We start from the raw sequence: 17,679 nt of genomic DNA on the forward strand, positions 1-17,679 counted from the left end.
AGTGTAGCCCTAATCCAGGAGTAAGTCTCTAACCTGAGCTGTTTCTGTCGTGCTGAGGGCAGAGGTTACTACTTGTGCGGATTTACTGCGAGAGTAAACAATCACTATAGAAGTGCTGGGTGTGAAAGTATCTCCGTGTGTGCTGTGAATTGGAATGAGGCTGCAGAAGCGGGGTGTGCTCTGAGGAGAGGGAGCGCTCCGGAGCTCCTGCTGCAGTTCTCCCGTGCCTTATCCTGCCTTTGGTGGGAGCTCGCTGGCTTTTCAAAGACTTGGAGACGATCACACAGCGATTCCTGGTGTGCTTGTGTTTGTTTTGCCCAGGAGACACTCAGCTGCTGTCTGGTAGAAGGCAGCGTCCGGGCTAGCTGGCACTTCTTGCAAACAGCCGGGCACCCCAGCCCGTGGGCATCCATCCCATCCCATCCCTTCCCATCCCACCCCTGCGTGCCCGTGAGCAGCCGGAGCCGCCCGGAGCTCGGCAGGGCCGGTGGCGGGGCCAGCTCTGTCCAGGGTGCTGACGGGCAAGGGCCCGGCCGGGCTGCTGTGCTGGGGCTGGGATCGTGCCGTGTCCCTTGGGAATGGTTTCCATCCTCTGGCACTGCTTCCCTGCATCCCCAGCAGTGCACATTGTCAGTAATTCGTGTTGCTGACTGATATTGTGTGGAGCTTTTGGGTATAAAACTGCTCCTGGTTACACAAATCAGTGACCTTGAGGTTTTTGAGGGGTAGTGGAATATATAAGTTAATAGCATGACTTGTACAGCTATGAGAAACTCATCAGACCTTTTAAATTAGAGTGTCTTTTAAGTAGTGCTTGTCCTTGAGATGGTTGCAAGGGCTTATAGGTTTTACAGTTTGATGATACAAGCCAGTTTAGTTTATCCAAGAACATACCCACTTTTCTGGAGTCATGGTGAAACTGTCCACTGGCTTTTGGTGTGAAAGCAGTGGAGGGAGATGTTGTTCAGTTGTTGGAGGAATCAGGAAGGTGCTTGTTCAATCAAGACAATGCAACTTGGAAATAGTGGGTTCCAATTCATCAAGTTGTCTCACATCTCTTGGTTTAGTGGCATTTACATGTGTAATGGTCACTGGAGCAAAACTTAATGTCAGTGACGGCTAGAAACTGGAAAATGTTATGTCTAAAATGTTCCTTAATCCTAAATTATTTCCTTTCCAATTTTCTCCAAGTAAGATTTAAATCTTACCATTATATCTGATTAGAGGTTCAGTTTTTTTCTTACAAAAGCAGTAACAATGAAGAAGTCTTAAAGTAACTTGTTAGTTTAGAAAGTCTGCTATTAGAAACTTGAACTCATGTAAAAATTTCTTGCATTCTAAGAATGCAAGAGAAAGTAAATAAAAAGTTCTTATTTAATGAGACTTGATTATGAGATACTGATTGCAAGGCAATCTGAAAACTTAAAAGTTGGTTTATGTTCTTTGTGTCTGTATTCCACATTAATGTGGACTTTTTTCTTCATCCATAAATATTCACCTATATGGGGATTTTTTAAAGACACATACCAGTACAACTTTTGAGCAATAACTTAAATAAATACTGTTTTGTGCAAGTGTATACTATTCACCTGTCTCATAAACACTACCTGAGACAAAAAAGTTAACTTCTAATTATTAATTATGTGTTTAATTTTTACAAACTTTTTTTCTGTCTTAGCTGGAGATACAGATGATCCTCCAAGAATTACTCAAAATCCTGTCATTAATGGGAATGTAGCAATGGCTGACGGACATAACAACACTGAGGAAGACATGGAAGATGGTAAGTAAATATTTGATGAACACATGGTTTGTTTGGCTTCTTTAGTTTTGTGATTTTGAGAGAAAGTAGTCCATCTCTTACCTGTGTCCTGTGATCTGCAGCTCATTAAAAAAATGAATCCCTCTGTAGTCATGGCTGCTGGTTTTCTGTGTAGACATCCTTTTGACATAGCTGTACAATAAGATTAGACTTCTGAAGGATTGGGATTTTTTTCTTGTACTCTTTCTAGGTACTCATTTAAAAATTGCTGAAAGTGCTACTGTCCATTGTTATGTTTTGTGATGCAGCCCTTTAAAGGTGCTGCAGCTGGGCTTTGCTGAATATTAATTTTATCAGTTATGCAATTCCTTCAGGGTGTTTAGAATCCTTATCTGTCCTGCTCTCTTGTCAGGTGGCAGCTGTGATCTGGTTTTGTCTTTGTGTGGTAAGTCAGTGGTAACTATTCTGTTGATGAACATCTTTTGTTTTCAGTTCTGACACCTAATTTTACTTGCAAAAGCAAAAGAAAAATTATATATTAATGTCCTGTTAATAAAAGGGACATGTGTTTTTGAAGTCTTTTTCTTGGTCCATTAAATGAAAATAAGGATGTACAGTTTCTTGCAGAGGATCAAATAATTATAACTGGGTATATTCAAAGAAAGGTAACAAGTTTCTAAATCTGTTATGTTTAGTAAGGAAAATGTGCAGTGATTTTTCTTAGGAAGGGATATGGGCAGGGACTGCTCATTTTGAAGAATGAAATAAAATTGAGTTGGGAGAAGGGAAACATCATATGAGTGGGGTTTGTTCAATATTTTGTGCTGTCTTGTGAGAGTACATTTAGGACTAGGCTAAAACATTTAGTTTGATTTGTGCAAAAATATTGAGTGATTTTTTTCAGAAAAATCAGACTTTGAGGTTAAAGGTCAAAAAAGTGCTTATTTTAATGTGTTCAAGAATATAGAATACTATAGAAAATAGTAATGTTCCATGAAGAGAATAGGATTTAAATTCAGAACAAAAGCATCTCATGCTTGAATCAGCTCTGTATCATTGACAGAGATAAAGTTTTCTGTGACCGGAGTCTTGCAATTAAAGAAAAATATAATCTGCTTAGCCTGTGAATTTTATTTGTGGAGTTACCTAATCTCATTCAGAGGGTTTTGATTTATTGCTCAGAGTCTGTTCTTATCAAAAGCTGTTATAAAAGATGTTAAATGTCTGTCAGGCCCTGGTATTTAGAGGGTGACAAGGGAAGGCTACATGGGTTGACGCCAACTGGCTAGAACAGATCTGTTTGAGCTCTGTTCTTGGTAGGAATGTTTATATGTAGAAAGCCTGGTAATGTTTGCTGTTGATACAACCAGTGCATAACACATTGGTGAATTAGAAAAATCCACTAGTTGGTCTGTATATACTTGCACAAATTAGCCAAAATAGGGACTTAAACTGCAGAAATAGCTGAGGCCGAGCAATCAGATATTCACCTCTTCATTCAGAATAACATTGACCTATTAGCCAAATAACTGCTGTGAACCTGTTTGTATCAATTCCCAACTCTTTGACTCTCAGAACTGGGTATTAAAGGTGTTGCACTAGGGAGAAAAAGTATCTGAAGGCATTTGACAGAACGTTTGTGGGAGCTTCTCATGCCTTTATGGACTTCCAGCATGGTCAGGAGCTTGGGCCCACTCTGCACTGGGACACCCTTCAGGCTTCAAGTGTGATTATTAAGCAATACTCTTAATAGTTCCTCATTATATTTGAATAAGGAGTGTCTGGCTACATGTTGGTGCTGCTACAGCTGTGCATTGACACAGATAGAGAAAAGTGTTATTGCAAAATGTTAGAGTTGCAAAAACATTCCTGAAGACTTACATCATGTAAGTGGATGGTGCCTCTTTTTCAAGTCTTGTAAATCAGATGAGTTGCTTGCTGTTGCATTATTTACACATCAGTGCAATTGTTCTCTTGCTGTTTGTGCTCTTGCTAACCTGGTTTGCAGTATGACGTGCATGGGTAATGGACAGCTCAGAGATTACAAAGACAGGGAAAATGGGAGATATGGGCTTCTCTGATAAATATGCAGTTTTCCTTTCAAGGGGCATCAATCTGAGCTGATACAGAATGGATGAGGAGAATTTAGATACCTCTTCAGTGAAATTAATGAGTTTAATGATTCCTGTGAGAGAGGTGAACAGTAAGATGAAAGGTTGATGCTTCCAGCTGGATCATAAAAATCGGCTTTCTGGTGATTTTCTGAGTTCAAGAAACTTTTGAGCTGGTTTTGTTCTTCCAGCTTAGCACATAAAGAAATGACTGATAAGATTGGGGAAAAAAAAGTGCAGCTCTCATCCCCTTTGCTAGGCAACAGGCTGCAGGCATTGTGAGGTACAGGGAATGGGAGCAGCAGTGCACCTGCAGCAGGACTTTCAGATAAGGCTGTGTTCTCTCAAGGCTGTGACCAGTACCTGTTGCTGCTCTGTGGGAAGTCTTAGCAATTAAAAAAAACAACTGAAGGACTGTGCTGTGCTTTGTAAGGAGAAGGACTTAAATGAACCAGACTTTAAAAGCTGGAGTAGCAGCCTCTGCAAATAAAGTAAAAAATATTAAAAACAAGGCTCTGATCAAAACTTGTTTGCAAGTGCATGAGTATTCAAAGCAACACATAGAGTAAATTCTCTTAGAAGTTAAAGTTCAAACAGAAGGTCCCTAGCTGAACATAAACTCACAGCTTTGCCATTACCTCCTGAAGTCTCATTTCTGTGAAGAATTGCAGAGGCAAGAAGGCTTTCAGAAGCATCAGTCTTAGCCATATGCTGGTATTGCATGCTGTATTTGGATCATTATTAAAATATTCATAGAATATTCAGCCAGTTTCTCCATTAATAATTCAGGTTCAGAATATTTTAATAACTCCAGTGCACTTTCAAGGTAGCAACATTTACTAAGAGAATAAAGAAATCTGCTTCTCCCCAAAGTATCAACATTTAAATGTGTTTCAGCCTTAAAATGGATCCTGTTCAGTATTTGGATCTCTGATTTGAAGGATCTTTCTTCTGTGAAGATGCTGAATGTGACATTCATCACATCAATGAAAAAATGTTTCCCATGTAGCAAAGACAGTCCATTGCATGTAATTTGTCCAAGTATTGTCAGCTGGATCAATCCTTTTGACTTTGTGTTCAGTTTGTAGTTCTGGGATTTATAAAAGTCTCACTTGACAGTCACTACTAAATTATCCTGCTGCCAGTTGCAGTCTTTAACTGGCATCTGGAGGACATGTTCATGATGGCAAAAAAGGCTTTACATATTGGTGTAATTTTCACGTTTGCTATGTAAACTTCTTTTTCTAATAAAATTCATCCTTTAATCCATTATAGTTCCTAAGAAAAAATAGGCTTACTGACAGGAAAGGAATGTTGTTATTTTTAAAGACACTTCTATTTTAGGGTTGACCTGTGTTACAAGGCTGCATTTTTATGGAGCAGTTACTACTGCTTGTTCAAATATTTTACAGAGAAGAGTTCCCATTCCCTGGTGAGCTCTCATGCACAGGCTTTTCTGAAAAGAAACCAAGAAATACAGGCAAATTTCCTCTGAAGCATCTGCAGATGCTGCGTGGGCTGCATTTTTTAGCTGACACTGTAGCAGCACTGCTGCATCCTTGTGCTGAAGTGCTTTGAAAGCTGCATCAAAGGAGGCAGAAAGCAAACTTGGCTCGTTTTTTGGAAGCTCAGGCTGAGCCCAGAAGCACTGATATCATGATTGTGAGTAGGGAGGTGGCCTCAAGTTGGTTTGAGATACACGTGTGATACAAGACTGATTTTAAAATAAGTGTGTTACAGATTTGTTTCATCCTGGCTGCAGATCAAGTTAGAGCTCCTCTGTCTGCAGCCTGTCGGGTTCTTGGGTGTAGAGGATCAGCTCTTCACTCTGTCAATGGGCAGTGAGTAGTGAGACTGGGAAGAGAGCATTTTATAAGTAGGTGACAGACTGTAGTTAGCTGCACTTCAGAGGGAAAAAGGAGAAAGTAATCCTTTGAACTCTCATGTTACTGAGGAAGCTGACAGCACAGGGCAACACCAAGGTCTTTGCAGGAGTGGAGGGGACAGGAAGCAGATTTGGGCTGTAGTACCTCCAAGAGATAATTGGAGTGCTTGGGGCTGTCAGACCATACACAAAAAATATTCTGTGTTGCAGTTCAGGAGCAGGACAACTGCTCGAAAACTGCTTCACGAGGGAGAAGAATGAAATCTGTCCTAGCTCCCTAGCAGTTGTTGCTAAAACTTGGTAATTTTCTGTATGAAATGTATAATCTTTATCCTGTTGCATGTTGTAATCAAGAGTGTTCCATTTTTAAATTAAGGTAGCAATCAGGACTCACCTGTGTTTTGGAAAAATGATTCAGTGCTGTGTCTGGTGCTGTGCCAAGCTGAGTAAACCTCTGCTGTCCCTGTATGGCAAGGACACATTTGCTGTACTCTGTGCCTTGTCACAGCTCACACTCTGACTTCTACCTCGGTGGTGTTGTCCCTCAGTGCTGTTTGATTTCAGTGCCACTGCATGTGTGACACATCTTTGGTTGTGCATCCCCCATGGGTGCAGTGAGAGCAGCAGGGTGACCATGGGTGTGCTCATACAACCTCCTTAGAGCCAGGATTCCCTGTTACACCAGTGTCAGACTGGAACCATGGCAGTGTCTTGTGCATCCCTGGCCTGTCAAGTTGTTGGGATAAGTTGCAGGTTTTTTCTCTGAGTGCAATATGAGGCGTGTCACAGTAAAGAGAGCCTGGCCTTGTGCCTTGCTGAATCTGTCACAGTCTCCAGCACCCTGTTATAGCTGTGTACTACAGAAGCAGAACAGATTGTGGTAGGTGAAGAACTGGGTATGTGGGAAGAAGGCAAAATTACTTTATTTGTATGTGTCAAAATAAGCTCTTTGAAAAAAAAATAGTCTCATTTAACTTAGTGCTAGACCACTAAAAATCTCCAAAGTCTTTGCATAGCATAAAGAAAACAGGACCCTACTCTTGAGCTGATTTTCAGCAAACTGATACGATTTTACAGAACTCCAACAACCATCCTCTGGCATTCATCTGTTTCAAATCTACTATTGCAAGCCAAAAGCAACTAAATGGTGACATGATATCAACATGGGCATTTGAACAGATTGTGAAACTCCATTGTGCATATGGGTTCACACAGAGAAGTGACTTAAACTGGGCTGTGGAGATGCTACACAACAAGAAGAGTTAGAGTGGGCTGTGATTTAGTTGTAGAGCATTTGATGTCTCTGTCTTACTGCACCTGCTGCTTTAAAAGAAGCTAGAGTGGTAACAAATCCAAAGAAGCATTGGAGGAAATAGTGTACAAAAGGAATGTGTCTTGCAGTGCCATGTTTGCCTGAATGGAGTTGCAGTGTTTTTCAAAATGAAAAACTTGAGATGTCAGTAATTAAGTCCTGTGGGATGGGGATGTTTTTGTTGCTGCCAATATTCCACTATGTGAAACATGCTCATGTTCCATGATGTTGGTCATTTTGGAGTGAGGAAGGGGAGGTGTTTGAAGCCATGCTGTGTGTGTGTTACAGATACCAGCTGGCGATCAGAAGCCACGTTTCAGTTTACAGTGGAACGCTTCAACAGGTTGAGTGAGTCAGTGCTCAGCCCGCCGTGCTTCGTTCGCAATTTGCCGTGGAAGATCATGGTGATGCCTCGGCTCTACCCCGACAGACCTCACCAAAAGAGTGTAGGATTCTTCCTTCAGTGCAATGCTGAGTCTGATTCCACGTAAGAGCCTTTTAATTATTGTACAGCTCCTCCCTTGATACTGGTTAATCTATTGCAAGAGATACAAACAAACCCTTGCTTTCTGTCAGAGGAAAGAATTGCAAGGGTTTGGGTGCCCTTTACCCCCCACCTTTCTGAATCTCAAAGCATAAGAATAATCCCCTCTTTAGGGTGAGCTAAAGTCAGCTTGTGTGACTAGAAGTTTGTGGTAGAATTTAGATCTATGCTTGCTGAAGGAGAAGCCCTTGACTGACAGTTTTCTTGGCATGGAAAATGTTCTGGGTTTATTTCAAATGAAAATGGAGTTTCTCTATCCATGCCAAGCTATAAATGCTGCCCTGTGAAGCGTGTGAGCAGGTAACTGCTACCAGTGCAGGCAGAGCAGGGCATGAGTGCTCTCCTTAAGTGGAGTCCATCACTCATCCAGAAAGGTCTGAACATGTGTGTGTTCTTGGGGTCCTGCATGCTGATCAACATTGGCTACCTTTGACCACTTTTGGAAATAACAGAAAAATTTAAAAAGATAACTGCAAATTTCTGGAGCATTCCTGTAGCTTATCCAGGAAGAGTGCAGACCTCTCAGGTGTCCTTTCCAATAGGGTAACTCCATTCTGGCACTGAACCTCACAAAGCTTGTTGTTTACTCTCAATAATAAATTCTACTTCTTCACCATTTTTAGAATTTAGAGGTGAGTGTTCAGGGCAGAATGTAAAGAAAAAGTTATAAGTGTATTAACAAGTCACAGGCCATGTGATTCACATCCAAGCATTTACAGAAAAGGGTGATCTTCAGAAGTACCAACCAAGGTGCAGCTGGTGGAGCTGAGCAAGCAGTGCCAGTGCATGAGGCAGTGACAGGACCTGGTCTGAGCTGTGTCCACACTGATTGCCTTGTACAAGTGGTGGTTTTGAACACAGTGGTCATGAAGAAGTGCTGCTGGGACAATTAGTGTTGGGGAGTTTATCTCGTGGGAGGGAGGGTAGAAGCTCCTCATCCTTTGCTTCCCCAAGGCTGAGACCTCCCTGTCTGTAGACACCAAGAGCACTTGGAGCTGCCCATCCCTGTGCAGTGAGGCAGATCAGAACTAACTCACCTGGGGGAGCCCTCAGCTTCTTAAACAACCTGCAAACCACTGACACACTTTCTTGTCAACACTGTTGCCATAAGAAAATCTCCATTCCAGCTTCATAATGTGGCTTCAGAAAGCCCCAGAGGTTCATGCCCTCAATAACAATTAACATCTAATAAGGAAAAAAAATCAGATGTGTGAAAGTAATGAACCAAAAATTTCTAACAAAAAAAAGTTATGTAACTTGCTATAAAAAGCTTGGTTTTGAAAGAGTTTCAAGTGTTTCTTCTGTATTTATAGGTCATGGTCCTGTCATGCACAAGCAGTTCTCAAGATAATAAACTACAAGGATGATGAAAAATCATTCAGTCGTCGTATTAGTCACTTGTTCTTTCACAAGGAGAATGACTGGGGCTTTTCTAACTTCATGGCCTGGAGTGTAAGTAATTGGACATCTATTAATCTGTTGCTAGGTAGGAGCAGTTTTGTACCTGTCCTCCTGCATACTGATGTGCTGATAGCAAAGGGATTTTTCCCCAAGCTGTTGGTTTTTTTCTATCATTGCTGTAGATTTATTTTCAGTTTCTTACTCTGTTAACTTGATTTTTTAAGAGTGCTTTTACTTATGTTGTAATTTAAATATTCCCTCATTACTGTTTTATGCCTGGCTGATTGTGTTTTGTTATCACTAGGTGATAGTCACTGACATTCTGAAGCAGCATAAATTTGCTTGTGTTCTTTCTGTATATGTACATGTATGTTTATTGCCCTGATAGTACTACTAAGGTTTCTCTTGAATTGTGAGAGCTTTTTAAGCATTTGCAAAGGTTTTGGAATATTGTCCAGAAGAAGCAGAACATTTGATTACCAACTCTTACATCATTGAAAACCAAAAAACTACTGCAAAATCTTAAAAGGCAGGAACAAGTTTTCTGCATTGAGACACTAAAAAAAGAATTAAAATCTAGTAAACTGTAAAACAACTGCTTTGGTGTTCTTCAGTTTTTCTTCTTCAGTTTATTAGTACTGATAACTCAGGCTTGGAAATTAGAAAGTGGTGTCTAACAGGATGCTTTACTGCAGCCATGTTGCATGTTCCACTTTTCATGTTCCTGTGTCATTGGTGTTTTACAGGAAGTTACTGATCCTGAAAAAGGCTTTATAGAAGAGGACAAAGTTACTTTTGAAGTCTATGTTCAAGCAGATGCTCCACACGGAGTAGCGTAAGTGTCTTTGATTAAAAACAAAGCAGTGTTAAAAATTCTTATATTCTATATAATTCTAATATTTTTATGTTGCTTGTGATCATTCAAGTATTCTGTGCTATTGTCATTTGTAGCTCCCATCAGACATTCTCACTTTGTCACGACTAGTTGATGAATTCTCACATGGCAATTTTTTCATAGTCACAGAGATTTTGTATAGCTTAAATTTCTGTTTGCATTGCTCAGCAAAATGCTGTGGAGCTCAGCTTCTGTGTGAGTTGGTTTGTGATTGAACACCTCTGCAGTTGTGGCCTGAGCATTTGTGGTGTGGGAACTGATGGGGCTTCAGGTGCAGCCAAGTGCTGTGTAACCTACCTTGGTTTACAATTGTTGTAAAACTGCTTCATGTCAGTTGTTCTCCTTCATGGCACTTGTAAACAATGGGGTTGTACAGAGGTGCAGACTTGCCCTTAAAAGTACAGCTCTGAGCTCCAGGACACCCTCACAGGACATCATTTTTCTGCCATATGGAACATATTAAAAAAAAAGGTAGTAAAATCACTAAGCATCTAATTGCAAAGCCTGTTGTTACTGGCAGGCAGCAGTGGAGTGGAGTTTGAACCTTCAGTAGCAGTGGAGAGTAGCTGATACCTACCAGCAGCTACCTTAGAACAAACACTCTTTATTGTTGGAATACAGAACTTCCTTGTTTTTAACCACAAACTATTTTCTAGGTGGGATTCAAAGAAGCACACAGGATATGTTGGCTTAAAGAACCAGGGAGCAACTTGTTACATGAACAGTTTGTTACAGACTTTATTTTTCACAAATCAGCTACGAAAGGTAAGCAATACATGAAAGAACATGAGATTATAACTTTGGCTGTTTTAATTAGCATTTCTGAATGCTTCAAAACAGACCTGTGTGATCCTTTTGCCTCCTTTATCCTTTCAGAGAGTTGTGACTTACATGGTGATGCATGTCTTACTGCAGGCAGAGTACAGGAAGCTTCCTTTTGTAGTTTGTGGAACACAAGCTTTTGTCTTCTGTGGAAGCAGGCAGAGCACCTGAAGAAGAGCACCTGAGCTTAGGGGGTGTTTCTGTATTCTGTATTATATGGTAATATTGCTAGGAATTGCTGGGGGCAGGGAAAGCAGTTTAACCTTGAAGATAAAACAATTTCCCTTTTCTGAAATACTTAAAATAGGGAATTATGACGTCTCAGCCCATAAACAATGCACAAAGATGCACATTTGCTCCATCTTGAAATTACTAATATGCAGCAGAATTTTTTTGTTATTATGGTTGCCATTCTGTAGTGATGCAAAACATTAGATTTTCAGTAGTTCAAACAACATAATTTTATATTTACTTTAGTAATATTTTTTTGTTTACTGTAGGTGTTATTTCTTTGCTGCAAAGAACTTCTTTAAATACCTTTTTAATAAATATCTCATCTAAAGCCAGGATAAAATACACTAGATAATGTATAACTTTAAAATTGTGCAGGACCCTTACTGGGATTAAAAACAGAAGTGGTGACTGGATATTGGAGGTGGCTATTTAGAAGAGGGAATGTACTTGGAAAAAAAACCAACGTGGCACTATTCAGTGTATTGGAGCTTCCTATTGATCCTAATTCATCCATCTGTGCATTTCTGCACTTACTGTCTGTCTCTTAGTGAAAATGAACTGCTCTAACTTGGACTTTCTCTTATGTAGACTAGTTGCAGTTCAGTTAAGCTTTCTTTTCCCTTTTTGATGTACCTGCTTTCCACTGTTTGTAATTTCCCACCATCTTACATTTTATATCTCTGTGGTAGGTGTCCCAGTTGGCATTTCTTCTTTCTCTTTGTAATGCTGTTCACTCTGAAGCACTGCAAAAGAAAAATAACACTTCAAACTCCAATAGAATGTAACTGAGATCTTCCTAATGCCATGGACAACAGATAAATACTTGACTTGTTTTACATGATGCACCTGTTCCTTTTTTGCAGGAGGTATAATTTACTCATTCAGTTTATCACTCATTATAGTGCCTGTTCTTTTTGCTCAGCACTCAATGTTTGTACATTTTACTCTTTTGGATAACTCACTTTGCTCTTGAGAGGAAAAAAAAGTGTTTTTGTAATAGCTCCATCTAATGCAGTTGAGTAGTTTCAAGACTGTCTTGTACCCACTAAATCAGTATGTACCATGAAAGAGTGAAGAAGGAATTCTTTTTATAATACATATTGGTTTCAACTGAACTGATCTTACCAGGCATTTCCTGCACTTCTTCCCCAGCCCCAAAATAAAAGCAACTTTCAGCATCTCTTAATATCTGGGTAGTGACCATGTGAGAAAACCTAATTTATAGAGTTGGTAGCTGCAGCTTCTTTTATGGAAGTGTTCCTGGACATCAGCTGGAATGTTCAATTCCTTGCTCATTCCTCAGATTTTCAGAGCCCCTCAGACAGAACAGATGAAAAAAACCAGTGGCAGTTTTAGACAGCTTTAGCACTTATCTCCATTGGTACAGATCAGGAAGAATCAATTGCTTCCTTGTCTGAAAAAAGTATTTTTTACAATTTTGTTTTCACTTTGGTCAAACTTGTTCTTCTTAAACCAAGGTAAAATAAAACAAAACGTGCAGTACCCTTGGTTTGCTTTTCACCATTTCCATAATTTCAGTGAATCCTCCTTCCTTGGAAGAAACAATGATTTCTGTTGCTGTTACTTGAGCTTTGTTCACAGAGGAGCTGCTGTCAGGAGCAGAGCTGGGGAAGCAATGAACAATAGCAAAGGCAGGCACATCCCTGTGGCAAGTCAGGCCCTGGGGAAGCGTGGGTGAGGATGATGGAGAGCTCCTTTCTTCTCTGCTCTGCTTCCCCATGGCACATGGGAGGCTCTGGTTGGAAATGAGACCTCCCTCTTAAGCAACAAGAGGTGGCTTCAGTGGCAGAGAATAAAGAAAGGAGCTTTGACATTAGAGCACATTGTTATTTGTTGTTTGGGAGTGATAAATGTGTGCTTATTCCAGTAGGGGCAGGGGTGGCTTCCCAGAGGATCCAGGTGTCACCCTGGACTCTGATACCTGAGGTGTCCCTTTGGTGCCTGTGGCTGCATTCGGGGCATTTTGGAACTTTCTGCTGGTTCCCTTGTAAAAGTCCCTACAACTCATAAGAACATTACAGAATGTCTATATAAATACATTAAAATAATAAATGCTGGTCCATTTCACCCTGATCTGGTTCTTCTCAAGTTATCCAATATATTTTACCTAACCTTGGAATTCCATGCACAGTATTTATTTCCCTTCTTTCAGTAATTCCTGATTTTAAGCAATGTGTTCAAAGTTACCTGTAGCATTCTATTATTATATAAATATCTAAAATTTTTTTCATATCTCTCAATATGCCTGTACATGTTCCTATCCCTCTTTAATGTTCCTTTCCTGAGGGAACTTCTCAGGTGTTAAATGAGACACCCTGCTATTTTACATGGATCAGAATGCCTCACTCCTTTATCATGAGGTCAAGCTTTCAGAATCTGGAAGGATAAGGCAAAAAAAGCTTTGAAGAGGATAATATTTAAAAAATGGTAGTGTGGAGAAACACTTAAACTTAAAGAAATGAGCTCCAATATTACCTAAATACAGAAACAGAATGAAGAGCCAAGAAAGGCTGCGTTAAATGTCTGCTTTGTCATAACACATGTAGAATTTCCAAAGAAGTAAAATTGGTGTTTTTATTCAATGACAACTGGAATGTAGTAATTATAAGTAAGTTGTAAATTACTGTTTGAGTTTTACTTGAGAGATATAGGAAGGGAATTAATTGTCCAGATGGTATATGAGAAAAACATTTTTAAAATTGAGAACTAAAGGCAAAGGATTTGATTTTGATTAATTATCAAGGTATTCTGAACTCCAGTTTATGCATTTTTGAAGGAAGAGTCAATCACAGGATTGATTTTTAGCCTGCTGTAGGTTAGCATATTAGTATTTATTTTTTGAATGTATCAACACTGACTATATTTGCATTTTTTCATGACTTGATTTTCACACTTTGTTTCTATTTGTTTAACATAGCAAGTATCTATATATTTGTTTTTTAAAAAGCATTTATAAGATGTTCAAAAAGGTTAATAGAGACTGATGATAGAGTTTTGGAAGATCTGAGGCTTGATCATTCAACTACTTTAGTTCCTACCATTAGCAAGTGACACCTACCCTTAAAAAGCTTCATAAACCAGGTACAGGAAGAGGTTTAAAGTTGACTCTTCAAGGTGCTCAACAAAAGTTGAAGGTTTATTGAGTTTCTACAGTTAAAACCTGTTGCCAGTGATAAAACTGAAGATGCAATTTTCTTCAATTTATAAAATTTATAAAAGAAGTTTGAGCAAATCTCAAAGTGGAGCAAGGAAGTTGATAAATTTCAAATTTTTATTAAGGCTTCCTCTTAATATGTGTAAGTACTACTAAAGTGTGACTTGCAACTGAGGAGGAATAAAATTTGGAAGTTACTTATGTTCATGATTCTGTTTTAGATCATCTCTATTGATTGGTAACTTCTGAAAATTAAATAAAAAATCCTAAATGCACCCAGGTCCACTTCAGCACTTCACTCTCAGAAATGGATCATTCCCTGGTGTTTCACAGGCAGAAATTCAGATGGTAATTTCTCTGGTTTTAACAGGTCATTTTCTCATATGCTGCTTAATATTGGAGGCTTTTTTAGTTTCATTTGTTGCCTAATCTCCTTCCAGGGCTGTCTGTTCCTTTTTATATTTACACTTCTCAAATGAACATCTCCCTTTTGTTTGCTCTTCCTTTCCCCTAGATGTATTGCTGTACACTTTTTAAAAAGTAAATCTCATCTCAGTGACTATTGAACTCTCCTAATCCCTGTTTGGTTTATTTGTGTAATTTCTTTGTTCCCAATCCTTCCCAGGTCAGTATAATCAGTGAATTGAATTGTTAAGCTGTTTATTTGCTTTACAGTGATGACGTTAAGTAGGAATGAATGAATGAATCAGGAACTCTCAGAGCTTCCTCTGACATCTTTCTCCATGTGGACCATTTCTGGTTTTGTTCACTTGTTGCCCTTTATGGTTTCACGTGGTTGCTTTTTCATAAAACCAGTTATTTTCAAGTCTGTGGTATTGACTGCTGTATCTGATCCTACTGTGATGATTGCAGAGACATACTGGGCATGAGAAGGTATTTGAAGGTGTTAAATGCTTTAGTGCATTTGCTGTTCTAGGCTGGAATAAGGGAGCTACTTAGATAAAATAACTATGAATGGAATCTGTTGTTCACATTTTTCTAACCACTGTGCTCTAGGAAGAGTTGTTCCAGACAATTAATGTTTTTGCACTACAGTACAAGATTTTTTTCAGACTTTTTGAAGTGTTGATTAAATTGAGTTCTATGAAGGAAGTCACTGAAGAGGAAAGAATGCATTAAACAGGATGAGCAATAAACTTTTCTGATACTAATTGAACTAAATGCTTTTTCAGGCTGTGTACATGATGCCCACAGAAGGAGATGATTCATCCAAAAGTGTTCCTTTAGCATTGCAAAGAGTGTTTTATGAGCTGCAACATAGTGACAAACCAGTTGGAACTAAAAAGCTAACAAAATCATTTGGGTAAGTTTCAGAAACCTTGACTGTTTATTGAACTTGGGCTTCATAAAGCTTTTCTTTAAAAAGATAATATTTTAATAAGGTTACTTTTAGAGAGGTGCAGAGAAGTGTTAATGTAACATGGTGTTAATTGTTAACTTTCTGTAGTCTACTTGCATAGGATTTTATTTGTTTCTGTATAGGATTTTTTGTTTCTGTATAGGATTACTTGCATAGGATTTTATTTGTTTCTGTACCATTCCCCTTCCCAAAAAATCTGACTTTTGGATCAACTGTCTTTAATACTGTATTAAAGCCAGTATTAAAGACAGTTGATCCAAAAGTCAGATTTTTTGGGAAGGGGAATGGTACAGAAACAGAGCTGTTACAAGCAGGGTTATCATTTACCTGAACATTGTGTGATGCGTTTGACTTAAGTAAAATTTAAAGAAAATAGTCATTGAAACATTGCAGTTCATGTATTGTTAATGTCTTTTAAAATGGAATCTGTTTTAGAATTAGTGCAATAGCAGTTATTTGCATGTCCATTGAACATTGATGGCTGCTGTAACATGTTCCTACAACATACTGAAGACACAAGTTAGGACAGAAAGATTAACATTATTATAACCTTTACAAGTCTTCTCTTTGCATGTCTTGTGTGTGCGGAGTAGGATTTAATTAAAATCCATTCTGAAATACTTTATTTTGTGTTACTTTGTCTCACTGTATTTATAGGCTAGTCTTGTAGTAATACTGACAAGCCCTGTTTTATTTCAAAACACATTAGGAACATATCTTATTTCAAAGTACACATTGTATCATCTTTTTCATACAGTTGTTCATCCTGCATCTGCTGCTTCAACCTGTAGTTGTGCTCTCTCCTAAAACAACCTCTTTACAACCTTGTGTCTTGGCAACCTTGACTCTTCCCCTTTAGGGGAATCTTAAAAGGAAATCAGTAGCCTCAGTGTTGTCTGTTTATCTGGCCATACCCTCTTCCTACTAGCACATTGTATATTTGGTGTATCAGTGCTCCTACTGTTCTGTTACTTGGTGATAGAGTAAATATTTCATCTCCAGTTAAGATCCCAACTGTGTCATAGTCAGTAGCTTGAAGAGGCCTTTCCCAAGAGTGTTGTAGGTGCTTAATTTTGTATCCAACAGCAGGGTTTTAAAAATGTGTTCGTGCCTGCTTTTGTTCTTGGAAAAGAATTTTAGACTGTGTTTGGAGATTCAGGTTTCCCTCTTCCATCATCATTGAATCAAAGAGGGGATTTTGGCCTTGTGAGCCCTGGGTGCTCAGGTATTATTAGGGTATTACTTTTTACTGAGTGTTGTGAATTTCTAGGTTTAACTTCTTTGAGTAGAAATGATGCCATGTCTGAAGGAGACCTTCTTTATCCTAATTTTAGTGTATGACCTTTTTCTTTGATTTGTCCTATGAGCTGGCTAGTGTTTGAAGCCTAGAGAGTCAGGGCATTATTTTCTATTCTTGATTATCTGACAGGCCACTTGATTCAGCTTGTTTAATGTGGACCCCACACAGTTGTTGGCACACTTGGGAGATTAGTTTGCTGCCATGTGACAGTGGGGGTGAGTCAGTGAGAAGAGAGTGGGAGGGAGGATAAAGTCAGCACTGCTCCTGATCACCCTGCTGCTGCTTCCAGGGCCAGGGTGGAGCATCACACTGAACCTGGAGCCTACAGTCAGCACAGTTCACTTTATACAGCTGGGAGTGATGACTGCTGCAAAAAAAGTTGTCAGAGACTTAGAACTTAAAAAGCTTTCTTGAGTTGAAATTACATTCTCACATGTGTATTTAATGCTGAACCTAGAAACACTTTGTGCTTCTTGTTTTATTGAAGGCAGGAGTGCTGAACACCCTCACTGCAGTGTGCCATGCTGGCAGTGAGGCATTTAGATCCTGCTGCCCTCACCCCTGCTTTCACACCCTGTTTGCACATGGACAGCTCAGAAAGCTGAATGCCTCCTTGCAGTTACTGCATGCCCAAGATTAACTGTTTAGATGAGCACAAAGGAGCCAGTCTTTCCTATAAATCCATTTGCTTCCTTTCCTGTGCTGAAATAATCCCTGAACACCACTTGACTGCACCTGAAGGGCCCTCAGAAGAGAGGCAGCTGGAAACCTGCTGTGGAAACTGATGGCATTGAATTGCCCCCAAGCCTTTATTTAAGAGTTTTTTGGCATGAACTGAGGCTGGAAAGGCAACAGCC

General features: G+C 39.3%; 1 protein-coding gene across 2 annotated transcripts in view; it reads left to right on the plus strand.

Annotated features, from left to right (window-relative positions):
* USP7 (ubiquitin specific peptidase 7) overlaps positions 1-17,679 on the plus strand; it is a 68,829-nt gene that overhangs the window by 28,796 nt on the left and 22,354 nt on the right. Inside the window, exons 2-8 of one of the 2 annotated variants that reach the window (XM_059484798.1) lie at positions 1,679-1,783; positions 2,175-2,207; positions 7,359-7,557; positions 8,928-9,066; positions 9,762-9,850; positions 10,567-10,675; positions 15,335-15,465. In XM_059484798.1, the coding sequence (XP_059340781.1) occupies positions 1,679-1,783; positions 2,175-2,207; positions 7,359-7,557; positions 8,928-9,066; positions 9,762-9,850; positions 10,567-10,675; positions 15,335-15,465 (805 nt within the window). The remainder of the gene's footprint in view (positions 1-1,678; positions 1,784-2,174; positions 2,208-7,358; positions 7,558-8,927; positions 9,067-9,761; positions 9,851-10,566; positions 10,676-15,334; positions 15,466-17,679) is intronic. The other variant, XM_059484799.1, reaches the window with a different exon arrangement.

The sequence above is a fragment of the Ammospiza nelsoni genome, chromosome 17 (genome assembly GCF_027579445.1).
Source record: "Ammospiza nelsoni isolate bAmmNel1 chromosome 17, bAmmNel1.pri, whole genome shotgun sequence".
NCBI lineage: Eukaryota > Metazoa > Chordata > Aves > Passeriformes > Passerellidae > Ammospiza > Ammospiza nelsoni.